The following is a 20,460-nucleotide window of genomic DNA, read 5'->3' on the forward strand; positions in this document are numbered from 1 at the left end:
TCAGTCTGGGGATTGTGGAGGAAGCTAACGAGTGAATAGGCTGGGAAGAAGGGGTTGACTCTGGTAGCAGGTACTGCTGCTCTCACAGTAGTTCTGTCGTGGTAGCAGTGAGAGCTGCTAGTCCATAACTACCTTAAGGATACTATAGTTGCAGCCTCACTTTTTGGAGAAAAGCCAGGGAGGCAAGAGAGGGCAGAGCAAAGATTTCACTGTCCTTAGAGGCTTTACTGTCTCAGCAAAATAAAATATACAAGGAATTGAATGGCAGACAGTACCTGGAAAGATTCCAGTTTTATCCATTTCCTCTCCTTAATTTTGTCCAAGAGCAGTTATGTTCCTAAGTTCAAATGAGCTAGCTTTACTTCCCAGTAGAGAGGAAGAGCCACAAGCCTTGAGATCATCTTGCACAGCGCTTCCTTGTTAGTGTCAGTGGTGGCCATTTACAACAACAGAGATGTGTCCAATGCTGGCCCTGCAAAGGAACAGGGATTCCATTGGGTTAATGCTCACAAAGATGATGTTCTTCCTTTGCCTATAGAAAAGACTGCGTGAAAGCTCTGCACTAGGACCATCTCTTCACCAGTAAGTAGCTTCCATTTATGTAATTGGTATTGTAATCTCCGTGTCAAAGGTGGCTGCCTCCTTCATCCCTCTGCATAACACTACGGATCCAGAGCTGCTTCAGCTGTTTGGGGAAAGGAAATAAATAAGGACAGGAGAGGCCGTGCTGGCTGAAATAATTTAATATGTACAAAAACGTAGTAAGTGGAAAAGTCAGTTTTGTCAGGTACAGCATACTTAGTCTGGAAATGAGGTAGCCATTGAGGCCCTAATTTTAATCATACTTGTAGTGCCATTGATTTAAATGGGACTACCTGTGACCTTAAAGAATCAGGGAAGTCTTGTTTCTGCTTTCTCACAGTACATGAACACGCTTGCAAGTTTTGGGTGGAGCAGGGGTTGGTGCAGGTGTGCCACAACTGTGTCTGGTACCTCCTAGATTTGGCTGCTTGTCACTTATTCAGTAGTTTTTGATGAGTTATCTTTCTTTCCTCACTACTCAGTTATTCTACTGAGACTCTAATTACCGAGCTCACAGAGAGAGAACAGATGCTAGTACAGGGGTCGGCAACATTTTAGAAGTGGTGTGCCGAGTCTTCATTTATTCACTTTAATTTAAGGTTTCGCGTGCCAATAATACATTTTAACGTTTTTTAGAATGTCTCTCCCTATAAGTCTATATATTATATAACTAAACTATTGTCGTATGTAAACAAGGTTTTCAAAATGTTTAAGAAGCTTCATTTAAAATTAAATTAAAATGCTGATCTTACGCTGCTGGCACGCTCAGCCCGTTGCCGGCCTGGGGTTCCATTCACCTAGGCCGGCAGCGGGCTTAGTGGGGCCTGCGGCCGGGACCCTGGCTGGCAAGGAGCAGGCAGCCAGAACCCCAGACTGGCAGTGGGCTGAGCGGGGCTGGTGGCCAGGACCCCAGACTGGCAGTGGGCTGAGCGGCTCGGCCCGCTGCCACTCAGCCTGCTGTCGGTCTGGGGTTCTGTCCGCCGGCTCCTGCCAGCCAGGGTCCCGGCTGCCGGCCCCGCTCAGCCTGCTGCCGGTCCTGGCCCTGTCCACATAGAGTAGGTACCTACCTTCTCCCTGGTTCTAGCCATTCTCTTCCTCTCTCTGCACTGAGATGAGGGTGGGAGTGTGCTGAGAACAGGGCTGGGGGTGAAGGAGCAGGCTGGGGGTTGGGGTGCAGGGTCTGGCCAGGAGCTAGAATGAGGGAGGGGGCTCAGGGTTGGGGCAGGAGGTTTGGGTGTGGAGTGCTTACCTGGGCAGCTCCCATTTGGTGCGAGGGGTGCAGGTGGGAATGTGGGTGTGTGTGTGTGTGCAGGAGCTCCCGTTTGGTGCGCGGGCCAAAGAGTCAGGGCATGGGGATGGGGGTGTGCGAGGAGGGTGCAAGAGTCAGGGCTGGGGGGGCTGGGTATGTGGGGGGGGTGCCGGAGTCAGGGCTGGGGTTGTGGGGGGGAGAGTGCAGGGGTCAGGACACGGGGCTGGGGTGTGTGGGGTGTGCAGGGGTGAGGGCAGAGGGCTGGGTGTGTGTGAGGAGGGTTCAGGGGTCAGGGCAGAGGGCTGGGGTGTGTGCGGGGGTACAGGGGTCAGGGCAGAGGGCTAGGGGTGTGAGCTGGGGTTTTAGGGGTGCTCCCAGCCCCCTGCCCTGAGCGGCTCACGGCAGGGGGCTGGAGGGGATATGCCCTGATTCCACCCCCTTCCCCAAGATCCCTGGAGCAGAGAGTGTGCTGCGGCTCCGCTTTTACCTCTCACCCACTTTTTCCTCTCCCCCTCCGTAGCAAGGGCTGTCAGCTGATCGTCCACGGAAAAGAGTGGGCCAGGCCAGGCAGGATTTTTAGTGGCACGCTGCTGTCTGCCCGGGTCTGGCATTAAAAATTGGCCCGCGTGCCATGTTTGGCACGTGTGCCATAGGTTGCTGACCCCTGTGTTAGTATAAAACTGTTAAGGTTAGAAATATGCCTCCTGCAGGGGGCACTGCAGCTGCAGGAGACACACATGGTCTCGTGTCCTTTGGGCCTAAAGAGGACACTGTCCACACTTCTCTCTAAGGGATCCATCTTTCCAGGCAGCAGTGATAGGTAGAGCCCTGTGCGTATACAAAGTTTTATCCGCATCTGATCCACAAACATGGTCCGTGGATACAAAGTGGATAGCTGCAGATTTGCAGGGCTCTAGTGATAGGAAGTAATAGTGACTCAGGAACTAAGAGGAGATTCTGCAATCAAGAGCAGGGAAGTATACAGGGTGAGAAGGGCCTGCCATTGCTGCTGTCCTCAGTACTACCACACTATGGGCATGTGTTTAAAGATACTCGCTATGCTGAACTTGAAGAATCAGTAGAAATTCTGATGATTGGCAGATGAGGGGAGAGGGAGAGTAACTTGGAGGGACTACAGTTTTTCCACCATGAATAGCCTATTATTTTTTGGTAACTTCACCCTGCTAAACTTGTAAGCACAGAGGACTCTGTCTTCCCAACAGAGAGGGCTAGAAACATATTTCTTTTTCAATGAAAGCTTAGATTACACAGTGGAGCTTGTACTAGACCCCTCCCAAAAGCTATTACATATAAGACCAACAAATTCAGGGCCTGTTTCTCTGTTGCCTAATTCCTCATGCAGTGATTGACACTAGGACAAAGTGGGCATAAAACACTAGTCATCTGATTTGTTACCATTTCACATGCACTTGGCACTTCCTTTCAACAGGTCTACACAATGGCACCAGGGCAGGGCAGTGGAGTATCAGGCTCTGTCTCTAATGAGCAACAGCTTTTATGCTCCAGCTTGGTCAAGGTGTCCCATGCACTATTGTCACTGTAGATTAGAGTATAACAGAAGCTAGGAGTTCTTAGATGAAGCTGCTTTGGAGTTATGAGTGGACAGAGAGAATAATTTTCAGAAAAAAATTCCCCCCTCTTCAACACCTCATTCTTGTAAATACCCTACCACAGCAGAACATTACACTGCACACCCAATTCTCTCCTTGGGAAGAGGATGAGAGAACAGACACGTAACAGACCATAGTAAAATTTCTTAATGTGCTACTGGAAAGTGCTTAGATCCCCTGGTGATGAGGGTAGGATATGAACCTCTATCAACCAGAATACTTGTCCAATTAATCTGACACTTTCCTGAACACTTTTCTGTGAATGACTTCATGTGAGAAATGGTAGGTGGAAATCATCCTCCCCCCCTTGAAATTGGGGTGTGTGAATGAGAAAGAGAATTCAGTTTATAATATAAACTGTATTAAAGCCTTACCCATGGAGTCTCTAGTGTGACGTATTTCAAACAGAAATTCAGTTTTAAAGAGATTCAAATATGTAACTCTTCTGAATCAGTGAGACCCTAAGCTACATGGTTACCAAGTGTCTCTAGAAATGAGCGCTAGCTCTATGCCTGATTCTGCCATCATTTCCCGTGCTGAGCAGTACTTTAATCCTTGAGCGCATCCATTTATTTCAATGGGACTACTTGAGGAGTAAGGGACAAAAGTAGCAGAATCTGGACCTTAGTGATGCATCTTCCTGTTAAGTTTCTTTTAGAGGCTTGTGTTCTATCCATACTTGTAATGACATTTATTTTCTGTTTATATCCTTGCCATGATCTCCCTCCTTTTACTAGACTGACAATGCATATTGTTAGAGACAAGGTGGGTGAGGAATTTTTTTTTTATTGGACCAGCTTCTGTTGAGAAGTTAATCCAATAAAAGACATTACCTCACCCCCCTTGTGTCTCATATCCTGAGAGCAATACAGCTAGAACACTGCAAATGCATGTTGTTAACAGAGTTGATTCACTGAGAGCTATTGCTGTATTTCCATTACTATTTAAACATATGTATTTTGCTGTTATTTTTGATCTCTTAACTATTTTACTTATATAAAATTAAAATCCCCTTCTTCCAGAAAGGTTTCAGAGTAGCAGCTGTGTTAGTCTGTATTCGCAAAAGAAAAGGAGTACTTGTGACACCATAGAGATTAACCAATTTATTTGAGCATAAGCTTTCCTGAGCTACAGCTCACTTTTTTTCAGTTGTTAACACAGTCACCAGAGGGAGCTCTTTCAATCCCAATTAAGCCTCTAACTTCTATATGGGCTAGAGTTTGAACACAATGCATTTCTTATTTCATACCATTCTTTCTATATAATCAAAATCCCCTGGCCATCAGATGTGACCTATATTTTACTTATTCAGTCCAGGACAGAATAGGAAGAACTTTCCCATGGCTTGGCTGCCTATTTCTTCATAATTAGCTCATCTGTCACCGTTTTTACACTCCACTTTAGAATGTGTGGATTTGTGCAGAAGCACAAAAAGAATTAAGTGCTAGTGTTTGGCATTTGTTCTGCCTCTCACCTCTTTTCCCTTAAAGTTCAATCCTAGTGAGTCAGATTAATGATTATTTCTGCACTGAGTCCCTTCTCATGTCTGTTTTGATGATGTAAACTAAGGGCAAATCCAGCCACCTCAGCAGAGATCCAGGTTATAGGACCTGTGACTCTCATTGCCCAGGCAGGTGAAGGAATAGAGGTGTGCTCTGTAGCCATGCAGGGAATCAGGCTGGAAGATGATCTGAAATTTATGCTTTCTGGGGTGCTGAAAAGGCAGTAGCAGTCTGGCAGCCATGCCAAGCCCCATGGTTTAGGGATGGTCTGGCTTTGTATACATGATTGTAACTAACATCTGCTGCTCTATCCTAGCAAGCTGGATGAGGTGGGCTGGGCAGAGATCAGAAAGCAGCTCCAGGAGTTCACACATACCACGCAGGTAAAATACTTTCTGTTCTGAGGCAGACTGAAAAGAGGGCTAAGCATAGACCAAGCACTTCTGCAATTGTAATGGTCACTGCCACCGTTACCATTACATGTTCATTCCCAGGACAGATGCTTTTCTTGATCTAACATGCTGCTACCTGCTGGAGCTCTTCCAAAACATTTCCCATCTGTGCACCAGCAGCAGTGCAGCTCCACTGGGAGATAACACCACTGGCAGCTCCAGAGCAGACAAGCTGCTTGTGGCCAGTGGCAGTTTTACCACCATGTTGTCTAGATTTGCCCTGAGCAGGGTTGGTTGCCATGGTAGTTAAAAACACTAGCGCTCCCTTTATTACTACCACTGGTGAATACAAAGAAGGGAAACATTCAGGAGGAAAGGCTGTCGCAGAGACCCCAAGCACAGTTTCTGAAACACTGTTGCCTGCAGTACTCTAGCACTTCAATCACTTTCAGTGCTGGGTTGCGGGGGGACAACTGCTGGAAGCATTTGCAGCAGGGCTTCAATTTCCTAGTCTGGATTAGCTATAGACACCGAAGCAAAACATGCTTTCCTATCATTTCTTCTGTCCATACAAGTTAGGAGAAATCATATAACACTTTGTGGTCACATGGTTGGTTTTTTTTTTTTTAAATTTCATTTAGACAAGGACTAAAGGAGGGAAGCAGTGTGGCCTAGCAGATAGAGCACTGTAATAAAACCTCAGGAGATATAATGCCGGCTTGGCCACTGGCCTGCTGGGTGACCTCGGGGAAGTCATAGCACAACTCTGTGCTTCAGTTTTCCCAGCTGTAAAATGGGGATAATACTCCTTTGTAAAATACTTTGAGATCTACTGAAGAAAAGCACTAAATAAGAGCCAGAGATTATTATTATAAAGGGAAGATCTCTTTAAAAACTCTTGCAAGGGAAGGGGATGGAGGTCATATACATTCCAATGCTGTACATCTGGAAGCCACACTACCAATCCCCACACCGCCCTAGTGGAGAGAGTAGGTTGTGAGGTGGTTGTCTGGGGATAACTGGGGGTGTTTTAGGCCTGGATTTAACACTCTTTCCTGCTGATCGTGTAACAGGAGGCTTTGATATTAAACAGCACCTCCCCTCTCAGCCCATCTCAATGCACCTGACAGTGTCTCCAAGCTGGCTGCACTGGTAGGATGTCATTGTTTTCAGGGCACTGAACACCTGTGGTTTGGCTTTTTGGGAGGCTCATGTGTCTGAATGTTGTTCTGATTTTCAGTTAACCGGGCAGCTTATTTAGCTTAATGCCCAGAAATCTCAGGGCTGGAGGATGCGTGCATGAGAAATTCAGTAGCCTCTGATTTGATGACCACTTCAGAGGGAAGAGTCAGCACCAGTCCAGTGCTTCCCACAAAGCACTCCCTTATCACTTCTTGTTCTCTCCTTGCTATTTCTGCCCCCAGGAGGATCTGGAGAGGGAGAGAAGCCAGCTGCTGACTCAGGCAATTGTGGCAGAAGAGCAGGTGCTGGAGCTGCAGGAATATGTAGATAAGCATCTTGCAAGGTGAGATGGGGATCCCTTCATCTGTCCTGTGCCCCATGCAAAAGGCTTACTTCCAGGGCTGATGAATACTGTGATAACTGCTCCAGTGTAGACACCTGACCTAACTGCTGCCTTCCCACAGTGCAGCCCAGCTAATGTTTGAAAGTGAATCCAGCTGTGTGAGCAGCTGGCATTATCAGTAGCTCAGCATGATCAAGGGAGTTTGCATCTGTTCTTTCTAGGGACATAATATTTCCTTCCTCTGGGCTGCAGCCCATACTGCAGATGATGAAAGCTGTGTAGGAGGCTAAGGAGGGGGTGAGTGGGGAAGACTGTCTAGAATTCAAAGCCTTTCCACTCTAACTCATTTAACATGTCCACTGTCTCCAACTGGTTCATCACAGCCACAGCAAGGGAGAGAAGCTGCTAGTGCTTCCACCACCAGGAGGTGCTATTACACTTAGCTTGTACAACTGCAACTAATTGCTCTTAAAAACAGAGGACCAAAATCATGCCTGGTGTAACTCCCAGGCTTGTTGCTGATGGAATCCCTTGGCTGAGTTCCTAGGTATCAGTTCACATGAAGTGTTGGGACAAATGTAGCACTGCCCTTAGCTGTAGTTTTCCCGTCTGGATAGCGTTTGGGAACTTGGCTTCAGCCTCACATTGGCTTTACAATCTCAGTCCTCAGCAGAGTTCTTATGACCACAGCTGATGCAAGGTTGATATTGCTTTTCTTTGTAACCTGTGTTTCTTGCAGGTACAAGCAGGAGATCCTGAGGTTAAGGAAACTTGTAGGGAGCGAGGCACCCAGAGCATTCAGTGCTGGGGCTTCTGATGCTCACTTAATGCAGAGATCCAAAAGGACCATCAGCCCTGAACTGTAGCTTTTGCCATGGCCCTGACAATCATAGGAAAGACAAGGACATAAAACTGAGTTGCTGCCAGGCTGTAGTATTCAGTGCTCTGGCACACCAAGAGATAATCCACTCCAGCAAGTGCTCTTCACATTAGGGCCCTCTTACTAGAGGACTAGGACTTGCTGAGAAGGAAATCAGCAGTATACATTTGACTGTACAGAGGTAAATAAATTTACTAAAAATCAAGATCAAAACTCAGTGCTTTGTTCCCACTTTATCTTGTTTTGTCAAGTTTCCCTCCCTCCAGCAGGCCATAAAGATTTCCCTTTTATTGCAGAAGTGCTCAGTAGCCGCAGAGCGCCATTGCTGATACCTCAGGGTAGTGCAGCACCAGAGTGGGTTGAACCATCACCCAAACTTAGTCTACTGCAGAGCTGGTGGACTCAGTTTACTATGCACCTGAATTAACAGGTTCCCTTCACCTTCTGCTAGACCGTTGCCTTTAGCATTGTAACAGCTGCAAAGTGCTGTGCTTCACCGGTGCTAACTCCCACCACCTGACCCCTGTCTGAGCTAGAGAGGAGTTAAAGTAGGGTTCAGGTTAGGATTTGAGCTCAGTTGCTCTTATGCACAGGGTACTGAAGAGACTTTACTGCTCTGCACTCATGGTGAGTTGTTCCATGGAGAAGGGCCTGCTGCGTGGGGATTATGTGAGGAGGACCTACAGGGAATTGATTAGCAGGGAGAAAAGGAGAGACCTGGAGAAGCTGCATTATTGAGCCTTCCCCCCAGGGAATTCTGAACACAGTCCAGAATGGCTCTGTCTACAGTGAGGGGCAAGCAGCACCCCAGCCCTGCCAGAAGAATGAGCAGAGTCCCGTAGCCCTTTTATTGTTAGAAAATGAATTGCAAATAAATTAAGAAGAGAAATGAGTTATTTCAAACGAGAATCAAAGATTCAGCTCTTCAGTCTTGTGACAATTCGTTGGGGATTTCCAGCCCAATTCCACAGCTCAAAGGCTGCCCAGGATTCTGGTTCTAGGGAAGCCAGAGCACATGGGGTAAAGTCTGGCAAATCATCACCCCTCCCTTCTCATTGCAACACCCCCCCAACCCCCATGCTTGCTGAGCTGTTCAGCTGAACAGCCACACTATGGCAGCATTTGCCCTCCAGAGCAGTTCTGAGGGGCTAAAAAAAGCACACACATTTGCAGAGGCTCCAATGCTATTGTCCAGGCTGTAAACCCCAGCTGCAGCTGAGCTCTCAACTCATTCTGGGCTTCCCTCAAATTTGTTCTTTGTTTGCCGTACAGTCTTGATATCATAGGCCCAGCTTCTGTTTATACCCTCTCCAACATTGGTGGTTGGCATCCAGGTAGGAAAGGGGAAGCGTCCAGCCACCACACGGGCCTCGTCTGGCAGTTCCGCAAGCAGCTTTGTCTCTAGGAGAGGTAGCTAATGGGGAGGAGGAAGGAGAAGCTGTTACTAACAGTCACAGATATCACAAGGAGGGGAAAAAGTTGGTGTGTGTGTGTGTTGATGCGTTCTAGAGACTTTTTGCAGGTTTGCCATTGGTTAGCAGAGTTGTCATTTTGATTATTAATATTGATATTGAAGTGGCATCCAGTGCCCCAGTCAGGATCCGGACCCCACTATGGTGGGCATGGTGGAAACGCATTTATAGATGAAGCCCCAGGACACATTCATTGAGCTTTGCTTTTATGTCCAAAAATTAATTTTATCTCAACAGTAAACAGTAATAGCCCAGAAGGGGGCTAGCTCCCTGGAGATGAGAAGTAAATGCCAGCAAGATCTATTCTTTAGTGGTAATATCCACAGGGCAATAAATAATAGCTTCATAGAAACTTATCTCAACACTACCTGGGATGGAGTTCAGTAGGCCCCTGTTGCAAGACTTCTAAGTATTGCCAGTCTATCAGAATAAGCAGGGTTTATGATAACCCTTTTTTTAATCTCTGAACTGAGGCCAGATCTGCAGATGCACTGAGCACTTGCTGCACCCATTGAAACAAGCAGGAGGCGCAGGTTTTCAGCACCCCAGCATGTTTAGGAATTTTGAATCACAAAATGCAAACTTTGATGTATCCATCCCTACAGCTACACAATGCTGACTGCATTCACCTACCTCTGTAGTCACTGGGCGTGCCGGTGCTCAGCATCTCACAGAGCTGGCTGGGGATACAGTAAGAGGTGTATACTCAGCACACGTGGGCAGTTTCTCAGCAGATCCAACATTTGGACTATCCCCGCTCAACGAAAACTCCCACTGACTATGATGGGGCCATTAGGAGGTGTTCACAGCAGCCTTGTTAAGGCAGTTGCACTAGGATTTGATTGGTTATGTGAAACATATATAGTTCTAGTGCCATTTTCTTAAGGGTTTTTGCCAACATTCAGGATGATCCCATTAGTCTGAGTATCCTCCCTTCTCATTGATTTGCCCAACGAAGTATGAAATTGTCAACCAGCCCTTCACCCTTAACCTCCTGTACCTGTCCCTAGAGCATGCTTGGACTTACCACACTGGGAGCTAGGAACACAGAGACGTTGTTGCAGTCAGACACGTTTACCTTTAAGAGGATAAAGTTAGTCAAGGGGAGAGAAATAACAGGCTGAGGGGATTGTACAATGTGTGCTGGGGAAAGAGGATCTTAGTGGCATCTTAGATCTGTGCACAAGGGTCAAACTTCACTTGTTGACATACAGGAAGTTATTCTAAACCCCAAAGAGGTCAATAATATTGAGCAAGTGAGATTTTTGGGAGGGCGGAGTTGTGCTGTTATCAGGAGGTGCTGCAAAAACCCTGTTACTGGACTAGATGCAGGTGTGTCTCTGATAACAGATTAAATAAAATCTTAGGGTCCCAAAATGTAGAGATGGGACTGACTTATTAGTTCATAGAGTCCAGTGGTTCTCAACCTATTTACCATTGTGGGCCGCAATGTGGCTGTGTGTGTTATGCGAGCTGCATTCACACAATATATATACACTATCTGTATGGCCCTGAGGATGTCACATGGGCTGTAACTGTGTGCTGATTGAGCTGCAAGCGGCCTGTAGGTTGAGAATCACTGATCTAATCCATCCCCGCCAGTGTTTTCTCCAGCCTAGTTTTAGATGTGTGGAGAGGTTCAGCTTTTGCTAATAGATCTTTAGGAGGCTCGATGCACTTCTAGAGCCCCAGCTATAGACGGTCAATATGAGAGGAGCATCTTCAAGCTTGCCCTCCAGCTGCACTGAGAAAGGACATTTGTGCAAGCAGGGGGCTCTTTCATTATCCCTCTTGTAGAGTTTCCCAGCTCTCCAGACCTCAGTGTTTTCAACATCATTTTCAGATGTGTGTGTTAAAGGCCAGAAGAAGGAAAACAGATGGATGATCCCAGCTAAACACACCTGAGGAACCTACAAAGGTGACTTAACAGTAATTCAATATTATTGGACAGAGAGGGCCAATGTGGCTTTCTTCTCCCTTTTGCCACAGTGCTGCTGATGTAGGAACTGAGGAAAATTTCTAGCACACAAAGTATATCTGATTCATAAGGAACAGTTCCAGTGGGGGAAAAGGGGAAAAAAAACCCAGTGCCTCTAATAAGTAGGTTTGGAGGAGAATGCTGAACCTTTTGTCCAGCGTGGCTAAAGCCCTGATGTCTGTGTTTAGCAGAGGTGGTAGGTCCTTTGATCTTAGAGACAATGTAGTCAGGCAGGCTCAGAAATCCAGGGTCCTGACTCCATCACAAGAAGTTACCTTCCATAGATCTTGCCGATGGTAGAAAACCTTCCCGTAACACCCAGCCCTCCAGGCGCGATAGTTGGAGAGTCTCAACAGCCAGGGGTTGAGTTCGTAGCCAACAGCTGGTCTGAAGCCTCGTTTATATGCTTCTAATACCTGGAGAGAGGAATTGAAACCAAAATAAACCTCCATGTTTGTTCCTGAAATAATCTCTGGAGCAGTGGCTGTAGATCAGAGAGCTTCCAGCTACTCCATTCCCAGGAGCAGTCACTGTGGGGAATGGGATAAGAGTACTGTCCATAAGGAGCATATTTACTTGCACTGCATTCTCTAATCAGCTCTTTTAGGGAATGGGGTAGGAAGGTAAGGAGTAGGTGATTAATGACCAGATGCCAGTGTAGAAGATAGTTGGCAAAGCTCAACATGTAACATGGTACGTCCTTAGAGATAAATCAGTGAGGCAGTGAACTAGAGAGACTGAGGGCGTGATCCTGTGAAGGGCTGAATTTTCAACTCCACTCAGTTCAGTGTGCTCAGGACCTCCCAAGAGGCAGTCAGCACCTTGCAGGCTCAGACTCAGAATGAGGAAAGGAGGAGGGGACAAGACAGGCATGAGCATGGTTGTAAGTACCAGTCTTATCAGAACTTTTTTCTGATAAGCTAAAGCGATTCCCTTCCACTGGCTGTGGGGTACTATAGTTGCTCCAATCCCTTCCTTTCCCAGCAGGAGTCATTCTAAGATGTGAGGAGTAACAGCAGTGTGGGGGCTCTCAACTGCTCCAGTCCCAGATTCGTTAAGGAGTCCAAGTCTAGGAAAGGGACATAGGCATGCTCCTTAGGGAGCAACTCACAGTTACTCCAGTCCCAGGAAGTCTTTGCAGAGAATGGGTAAGAGCAATTGCCTTGAAAGAGCTTCCAGTCTAAGGAGTTACACTGGTGTAAGCCTACTGCAATCCCAACTAAGTTTCTCTAGATATACACTGACGTAACAGGGAGCAGGATGTGGATGCTCTTGCAGTGGGAGATCTTGCAGTGGGAGATACCTTTAACGCTATTAACTCTTCAAAATGCAAACCAGCAGCTGTGAATATCAGACAAGAGGACTTTTTCCTCTCTTACAATTCTGCCATCTCCTGACCCTAAATCCACCATCTTCCCAGAGCGTCCTTTCAGCAGCGACATCACATTCTCAACTTGCTTGGCACTTGATGGTACATATGGCACCTGGGTTAGAGAAATGAGAAATAAGCCCCAGTCAAACACAAGTTACCTTTCTGGTGTTCCAGTTGTGTCAGAGTATTGCAGGATTCAGTAAAGCATCCTGCAAAGCATGGTATTTTGGGACATGTAGTTCCACACATGTGCAGGCTGCACATTCATTACAAACAAGGCCTAATCCTGCAAATGGATTTGTACAGGCAAACACTCGTTATAGCCCAGAGCTCAACTAACTTCATTAGATTTCCACATGGGCACAAGGGTTTGCCTATATGGATCTGACTGCAAGATCAGGGCAATAAAGTGAAGTCAAGGGTAGTCGCTTTGGTCACCTACACATTAGGTCTATCTGAATAGGAGGAAACCACCTGAAGAAAGCAAACTGGGGACTGAGACCTAGAGGAGCTAGCCTCAGCCACTATGCTAAACACAACTGGAAATTAGGAGCCAGATCCATAGCTGGTAGATTGATTTAAATGAAGCTTACCCAAGCAGAAGGTTGGATCCTAAGTAGTTCTCACCAAAACACAGCTGGAGTACTAAAAATGAAGCCTATCATAGAGATCTTCTCACTTTACAGCTTTACAGATATTAATCATGTCAGCTATATTTCAGGTGCAGCATTTGTAAAGTGGTTTGGGAGCCTTCAGAATTAAACATCTTAAAACAAGAGACATTTGGCAAGGCTGCTAAGAACAAAAACTAACAAAATAATTCTCATGTGGTTTTATTTCCCATAGCAAATGCCTCAAATATCCTTCTGCCAGCAGGCCAGTTCATGAGTGACCCTATAACCAGTGGGTACGTGACAGAACAGAAACACTATAGTAAAGAAATGTTTCATGCACCTTCCAGGATGCCTTTATAAACCACAAAGGGGGAACAAAATCATGTTATATAAAAAGCTTGGTAACATTCATCCCCCACACCGCTAAATATATACTTAATGCCTCTTCTCTTAAACCAGAACAAATCCCCATGAAAAAGCCCTGGCGAATGATCTACCTGTAACTTTAAAGGCACTCTGCGGAAGCCAGGCATGAGAATTCCTGCCCACATAACATAGGCAGCAAAACCTGTACCAGCTGCAAGCTGCACAAGGCCCCAGCCACCAACAGTCTTCCCTTGCAGCTCCACTGCCAGCTCTTCCAGGTCATCAGGATCCATAGCTGTGAAAACACCAGGATCGGAAGGAGATTTCTTCATTAACCAGCTAATCATACTTGGCACGTATTCAGCATGCTGTATTTGTATTTACTGCACTGCACACACAGGGCGGTACAACCCCCACTATTATACCCTCCCTCAAGAGCCTGTACTCATGTACGCCCTTCCCCCGGCCCGTTCCCCACACCTGGCGGGCCGAGGCAGGCTCGAGGCCGTGGCTTCTTTAAATCAGTCGTCCTTGCACAAAGGTCATCACGAACTACCCGCATGCGCCCCATAATGCACCGCGTATACTCTCGTACCTAGACGCGCTGTCTTGGCGCGCACGCCGCTCTGGTGATGAGGAGGGGGCGGTGCCCCGCTCGTGGACTCTGGTCACTGTGGAAAGGTGGTCCGTGAGGGAAACACGTCCTTAGCAACGTTAGTTCCGCTGCTGGGTACTTAGGCAGCTGTTAACCCCCTTCCAAAACACTACACCCTGCTCCCCCGCTTGAGACCCACCTAAGGGGATGCCACAGACTTGGAGGTTAAGAACATAACCATCGGCAGTACCGGGCTTGGATGGAGGTACTGGGGAAGGTTATGACGGGGGCGGGTACCGGGGCTGGACGGAGGGGGTACTGGGGAAGGTTGTGACGCGGGGTTCCGGGGCTAAACGGGGCGGGTACCAGGGTTGGATGATGGGATACTGGGAAAGATTATGACGGGGGGATACCTGGGTTGGATGGGGGGTACTGGCGAATGTTATGTCGGTGGTACTGTGGTTGGATGGGGGCACTGGGGAAGGTTATGACTGGGTTTACCGCGGTTGGATTGGGGGTGCCGGGGAACATTATGATTGGGGGGAAGGTTATGAGGGGGCTACCGGGGTTGGATGTGAAGAGTATTGGGGAAGTTTATGAAGGGGGTCACCGGGGTTGGATGAGGGGAGCTGGAGAGGGTTATGAGGGATGTACCCAGGTTGGGTGGGGTGGAACTGGGGAAGGTTATGATGGAGGGTGCTGGGGCATGATGGGGGGGGCACTGGGGAAAGTTATCACGGGGGGTGCTGTGGTTGGATAGGGAGAGTACCGGAGAAGGTTATGACAGGGGGTACTGGGGTTGGATGCAGAGAGTACTGGGGAAGGTTATGATAGTGGTACCAGGGTTGGATGTGGGGCACTGAAGAAGGTTATGATGGGGAGTACCGGGGTTGGATGGGGGTACTGGGAAACATTATGATGGGGGGTACTGGGGTTGGATGGGGAGAGTACTGGGGAACGTTATGATGGGCGCTACCGAGGTTGGGTGGGGGTGGGTAGCGGAGAAGTTAATGACAGGGCGTACTGTGGTTGGATGGGGGGGCTACCAGGGTTAGATGTGGAGAGTATTGGGGAAGTTTATGAGGGGAGTACCGTGGTTGGAGCTGGGGAACTGGGGTAGGTTATGAGGGGTTGGATGTGGGGGTATTGGGGAAGGTTATGACAGGGGGTACTGGGCTTGGGTGGTGGGTACCGGGGAAGATTATGACGGGGGTACCAAGGTTGGATGGGGCGTACTGGGGAAGGTTATGAGGCGTGTCCCGTGGTCAGATGATGGGTACTGGGGTAGGTTATGAGGGGGGTACCGGGCTTGGATGGGGGCTACTAAGGTTATTACTGGGGGTACTGGGGCTGGATGCAGAGGGGGGTACCGGAGAAGGTTATAATGGGGAGGAAACAGGGTTCAATGGGAAGAATACTGGGAAGATTATGACAGGGAGGTACCGGGGTAGGACAGTGTGTACTGGGGAAGATTATGACAGGGGGTACCGGGTTTGGATGTGGAGAGTACTGTGGAAGGTTATGATGGGGGGGGGGTCTCCTGGTTGGATGGCGGGTATTGGGGTAGGTCATGAGCGGTGTACCGGACTTGGATGGGGGGCTACGGGGAAGGTTGTGATGGGGGGTACTGGGGGTGGATGGACATATACTGGCGAAGGTTTTGACGGTTGGTACCTGGGTTGGATAGGGTTGTACTGGGGAAGGTTATGACAGGCGGTACCGGGGTTGGATGGGGGGTGTACTTGGGGTTATGACTGGGTGTACTGGGGTTGGATGGGGGGTACTGGGGAAGCTTACCGGGGTTGGATTGGGGATGCTGGGGAAAGTTATGACGGGAGGTTCCAGGGTTGGATGGTGGGGTACTGGGGAAGGTTATGAGGGGGGTATTGGTAATGCTCCCCAAATAATTCCTGGAGACTGGCACACAACAGACCCCAAGAATTGGTCCCCAGAGCACCTTCTTTGTGCTGCAGGTGGAAAACTGCATCACTGTATGAACCATATTGCAAGGCCCTGCCTGGGGCATAAAGAGAGTGTGCTCAGTCACATTTGCTAAATATGAGGCAAAGCCTTCTCAGGCCTTATCTTTACTAGAAAAAAAGGTGTTTTTTTTTTAACCCATGTTAGCTGACCCAAGTAGACAAGACAGTTGTACTTTTAACATGTGTTAGCTGGTTGAGATAACCCTCGAGTTCTTTCAGCCTGCTTTAGTTTGTGCTGATGCACATTTCTCCATTCTCAACCAGTTGCTGCCTGCACTGTCAACATTTTGAACAGGTTCCTGAACTTCTTGCAGGGCTAGAGGAGGTGTCTGCTGATGGTGGTGGTGGTTGTAGGACAGGAAATTATGAGGAAGAACCCCACAGTAGGCAGATGTGGTATAAGCAGCCCCCATGCAGGCCTAACCTTACTCTCTAATACTTTGTGTAAGCAGAGTCTGAATGAACTCTCCCCTGACAGCTTGTTCGGGAGCGGGAGAGACTTCAGGAGCAAACTGTATTTACATGAACACATATAGTCTGCATAGGTATCTAGCAGACAGGAGTTGTGTAGCTCCAAGTGATCAGCTTTGGCTGGTGTTGGGTGGCAAATCACTTGAATGCAGGGGTAGTGAAAAGTTATCAATGTTATCTTCATTGTATGACTAACGGGGAGCAGAACTGTGCTGAGCTTCTCCCAATTGAGGGGTCACCCTCAGCCGAAAGGAACTCGCTAAGCCAGGGGTTCGAATCCAGACCTCTGTGAAAGTAAGAGGGGTGAGGATAGGTGTCCCAGCTAGGAGTTGGGGACTCTCCCTAAGGGTCCTCAGTCTGGTTTATCCTTTTCCTCCCCACTGTTAAAAAAGATAGAGCTAAATAGGCTTCATTAAGAGCCTTTTTGTTATGTTAAAGTGCCCAAATGAGAGCTGAATTCACTTGTGGTGGGGCAGTGTTTCTGCCTAACCTGCAAAGAGCTGAAAATCACTAAGAGACTGATGTGCAGAGGTCACAGCAGAGAGGCAGGTGGCAGCAGAAGGTGACTGACAGTCGGCTGGTGAATGAGTGGCTGGCGAGGCGGTGAGCAGAACGAGCGGCTGGCGAGGCGGCCAGTGGATGGTGGGGCAGCCGGCAGAGAAGACCAGTAGCTGGTGGGGTGGCCAGCCAGTGCAAGTGCTCAGAGGGCGGAGCAAGCAAGGTACCTTCTTCCCTGGGTGAGAGCTCAGCTCACACAGATGCACCTGTGAACCCTGGTCCTCACTGACCAAGGACAGCCACTGAGAGTGGGGTATGGTGAGGGAGCTCAGAAAAGGAACTTTTGGTTGTAGAACTCAAGAACATGAGGCAGAAGGCACTGCCCCATGCACTCTAGGGTGGGTGTCCTGCTCACAGTTTTATGTTTATGAATCCTGCTTGTGGTATTTCCCCTAATTAATGTCAGGTGACTTCCCTCCTTTCATTAAAAGTTTCTTTTCTACACTCAGACTCTGTGCTTGCGAGTGGGGAAGTATTGCCTCTCAGAGGCACCCAGGGGTGGTGTGTGATTTTCCCAGGTTAATGGGTGGGGGCTCAAGCTGGTTCTGTGTTGTATTGTTGAAAAGGAACCCCTAGATATTGAACCCGGCCCTGGTTACTGTTGGCTCTACCTGGCGGAAAGGGTTACATTTGGCTTAAATGCTGAAGCATGGGGTTTTTATCCCTTCCAAAACTCTTCGCTGTCATTACTCTGGCTATTTTGATCTGTAGAAATGTCGAATCCTCTTGACCTCATTGACATTCTGTGGCAATGAGTTGCATATTCTTATGTGTTGAGTGAAAAAGTATTTCCCTTTATCAGTTTTGAATTTATTACCTTTCAATTTAATTGAACGTCTCTTTGTTCTTGTATTGTGAAACGTGGAGAATGGATGTTCTCGATCTACTTCCTCTGTGTCATTCATTATTTTATATATGTTCACCATTTCCTCTCTTGTTCATGCCCTTTCTATGGTAAGCAATCCCAGTCTTTTCAAACACTCTTCAAATCAGCTTTTTCCAGGCCCCTTATAATTCTCAGTTGCCTTCTCTGAACCGCACTCTAGTTCTACAATATCCATTTTGAGATGGACTGACCCATCAAAGCCTTGGCTGGGATAATTTAGTTGGGGTTAGTCCTGCCTTGAGCAGGGGGTTGGACTAGATGACTTCCTGAGGTCTCATCCAACCCTAATCTTCTATGATTCTGTGACCAGTACTGGTCATAAAATATCTGCTGAAAACACATTAGTTGTGTTTTTTCTAGGGCTGTCAATTAATTGCAGTTAACTCACATGATTAACTCACAAAAATTAATCGTGATTCAACACACTGTTAAACAATAGAATACCAATTGAAATGTATTAAGTATTTTGGGATGTTTTTCACATTTCCAAATATATTGATTTCAGTTACAACACAGAATAAAAAGTGTACAGTGCTCACTTTATATTATTTTTGATTACAAATATTTGCACTGTAAAAATTATAAAAGATATTGTATTTTCAATTCACCTCATACAACTGCTATAGTGCAATCTCTTTATCATGAAAGTGCAACTTCCAAATGTGAGGTTTTTTGTTACATAACTGCATTCAAAAACAAAACAATGTTAAACTTTATAGCCTACAAGTCCAATCAGTCCTACTTCTTGTTCAGCCAATCGCTAAGACAAACAAATTTGTTTACATTTGCAGAAGGTAGTGCTGCCTGCTTCTTGACTACAATGTCACCTGAAAGTGCGAACAGGCGTTTGCATGGCACTGTTGTAGTCTATTGTTAGTATATAGGTCTGTTTGTTAGCCTGGGATAGAATTTTGGATTTGACTTTTTGATACTCTTCTACTAAAATGTGTAAGCAAGGGACAAAGACACTGTGATGTTGCTTCTGCCTAGTCAGCTGGATTTGTTAGTAGAATGGGAACAGATAAGAGCAGTTAAATGTTACTCAAGAGCACACTTTAAGATTGCCTCAAACCCTATCTCAAGGAAGGCAAGGTCAAGCAACCAGTCAGGAGGGTCAAAGGGGCATGGGGCGGGGGAGATATAAAACACTTGGCCCTGGTCTAGGAGTTGAGGTCGAATTTAGCAGCGTTATATCGATTTAATCCTGCACCCGTCCACACGACGAAGCCCTTTTTTCGACTTAAAGGGCTCTTAAAATCAGTTTCCTTACTCCACCCCCAACAAGGGGATTAGCGCTGAAATCGGCCTTGCTGGGTCGAATTTGAGGTACTGTTGACACAATTAGATGGTATTGGCCTCCATGAGCTATTCCAGAGTGCTCCATTGTGATCACTCTGGACAGCACTCTCAACTCAGATGTACAGGCCAGGTAGACAGGAAAAGGCCCGCAAACTTTTGAATTTCAGTTTCCTCTTTGGCCAGCGTGGCAAGCTGCAGGTGACCATGCAGAGCTCATCAGCAGAGGTGACCATGATGGAGTCCCAGAATCGCAAAAGAGCTCCAGCAAGGACCGAACGGGAGGTACGGGATCTGATTGCTGTGTGGGGAGAGGAATCTGTGCTATCAGAACTACGTTCTAGTTTTCAAAATGCCAAAACATTTGTCAAAATCTCCCAGGGCATGAAGGACTGAGGCCATAACAGGGACCCGAAGCAGTGCCACATGAAACTTAAGGAGCTGAGGCAAGCCTACCAGAAAATCAGAGAGGCGAACGGCCACTCCGGGCCAGAGCCCAAAACATGCCGCTTCTATGATGAGCTGCAGCCATTTTAGGGGTTTCAGCCACCACTACCCCAGCTGCGTTGTTTGACTCCTTCAAAGGAGATGGAGGCAACACGGAAGCAGGTTTTGGGGACGAGGAAGATAGCTCACAGCAAGCAAGCGGAGAAACCGGTTTTCCCAACAGCCAGGAGCTGTTACTCACCCTGGACCTGGAGCCAGGAGCCCCCGAACCCACCCAAGGCTGCCTCCCGGACCCGCCAGGCGGAGACGGGACCTCTGGTGAGTGTACCTTTTAAAATACTATACATGGTCTAAAAGCAAGCATGTTTAATGATTAATTTGCCCTGGCATTCGCGGCTCTCCTGGATGTACTCCCAAAGCCTTTGCGAAAGGTTTCTGGAGAGGGCAGCCTTATTCCGTCCACCATGGTAGGACACTTTACCACGCCAGGCCAGTAGCACATAGTCTGGAATCATTGCAGAACAAAGCATTGCAGCATATGTTTGCTGGCGTTCAAACAACATCCGTTCTTTATCTCTCTGTGTTATCCTCAGGAGAGTGATATCATTCATGGTCACCTGGTTGAAATAGGGTGCTTTTCTTAAGGGGACGTTCAGAGGTGC

The 20,460-nt window shown here is 47.5% G+C and overlaps 2 protein-coding genes across 14 annotated transcripts in view; one reads left to right on the forward strand and one right to left on the reverse strand.

The window, feature by feature from the left end:
• The window catches only part of CCDC78 (coiled-coil domain containing 78), a 213,124-nt gene that overhangs the window by 48,782 nt on the left and 143,882 nt on the right, over positions 1-20,460 (forward strand). For 8 of the 12 annotated variants that reach the window (XM_048865701.2, XM_075132910.1, XM_075132912.1 and 5 more), the window contains 4 exons: positions 539-582; positions 5,281-5,347; positions 6,781-6,881; positions 7,621-7,966. In XM_048865701.2, the coding sequence (XP_048721658.1) occupies positions 539-582; positions 5,281-5,347; positions 6,781-6,881; positions 7,621-7,747 (339 nt within the window). In that variant the 3' untranslated portion in view covers positions 7,748-7,966. Of the gene's footprint in view, positions 1-538; positions 583-5,280; positions 5,348-6,780; positions 6,882-7,620; positions 7,967-19,537; positions 19,637-19,732; positions 20,117-20,460 lie in introns of those variants that run through there. The other 4 variants (XR_012670182.1, XR_012670183.1, XR_007358671.2 and 1 more) reach the window with 2 other exon arrangements.
• On the reverse strand, positions 4,551-14,321 carry ANTKMT (adenine nucleotide translocase lysine methyltransferase). Of its 2 annotated transcripts, none has more exons than XM_048865704.2 (6): positions 14,159-14,321; positions 13,695-13,858; positions 12,591-12,695; positions 11,487-11,627; positions 10,261-10,311; positions 4,551-9,175 (listed from the first exon to the last, which is right to left on the reverse strand). In XM_048865704.2, the coding sequence occupies exons 2-6, from the start codon at positions 13,854-13,856 to the stop codon at positions 8,990-8,992; spliced, it is 645 nt and encodes a 214-aa protein (XP_048721661.1). In that variant the 5' UTR covers positions 13,857-13,858; positions 14,159-14,321; the 3' UTR covers positions 4,551-8,989. The 2 variants fall into 2 exon arrangements, with proteins under 2 accessions (XP_048721661.1, XP_048721660.2); XM_048865703.2 differs by lacking the exon at positions 14,159-14,321 and adding an exon at positions 14,044-14,155.

Source organism: Caretta caretta, chromosome 10 (genome assembly GCF_965140235.1).
Source record: "Caretta caretta isolate rCarCar2 chromosome 10, rCarCar1.hap1, whole genome shotgun sequence".
NCBI lineage: Eukaryota > Metazoa > Chordata > Testudines > Cheloniidae > Caretta > Caretta caretta.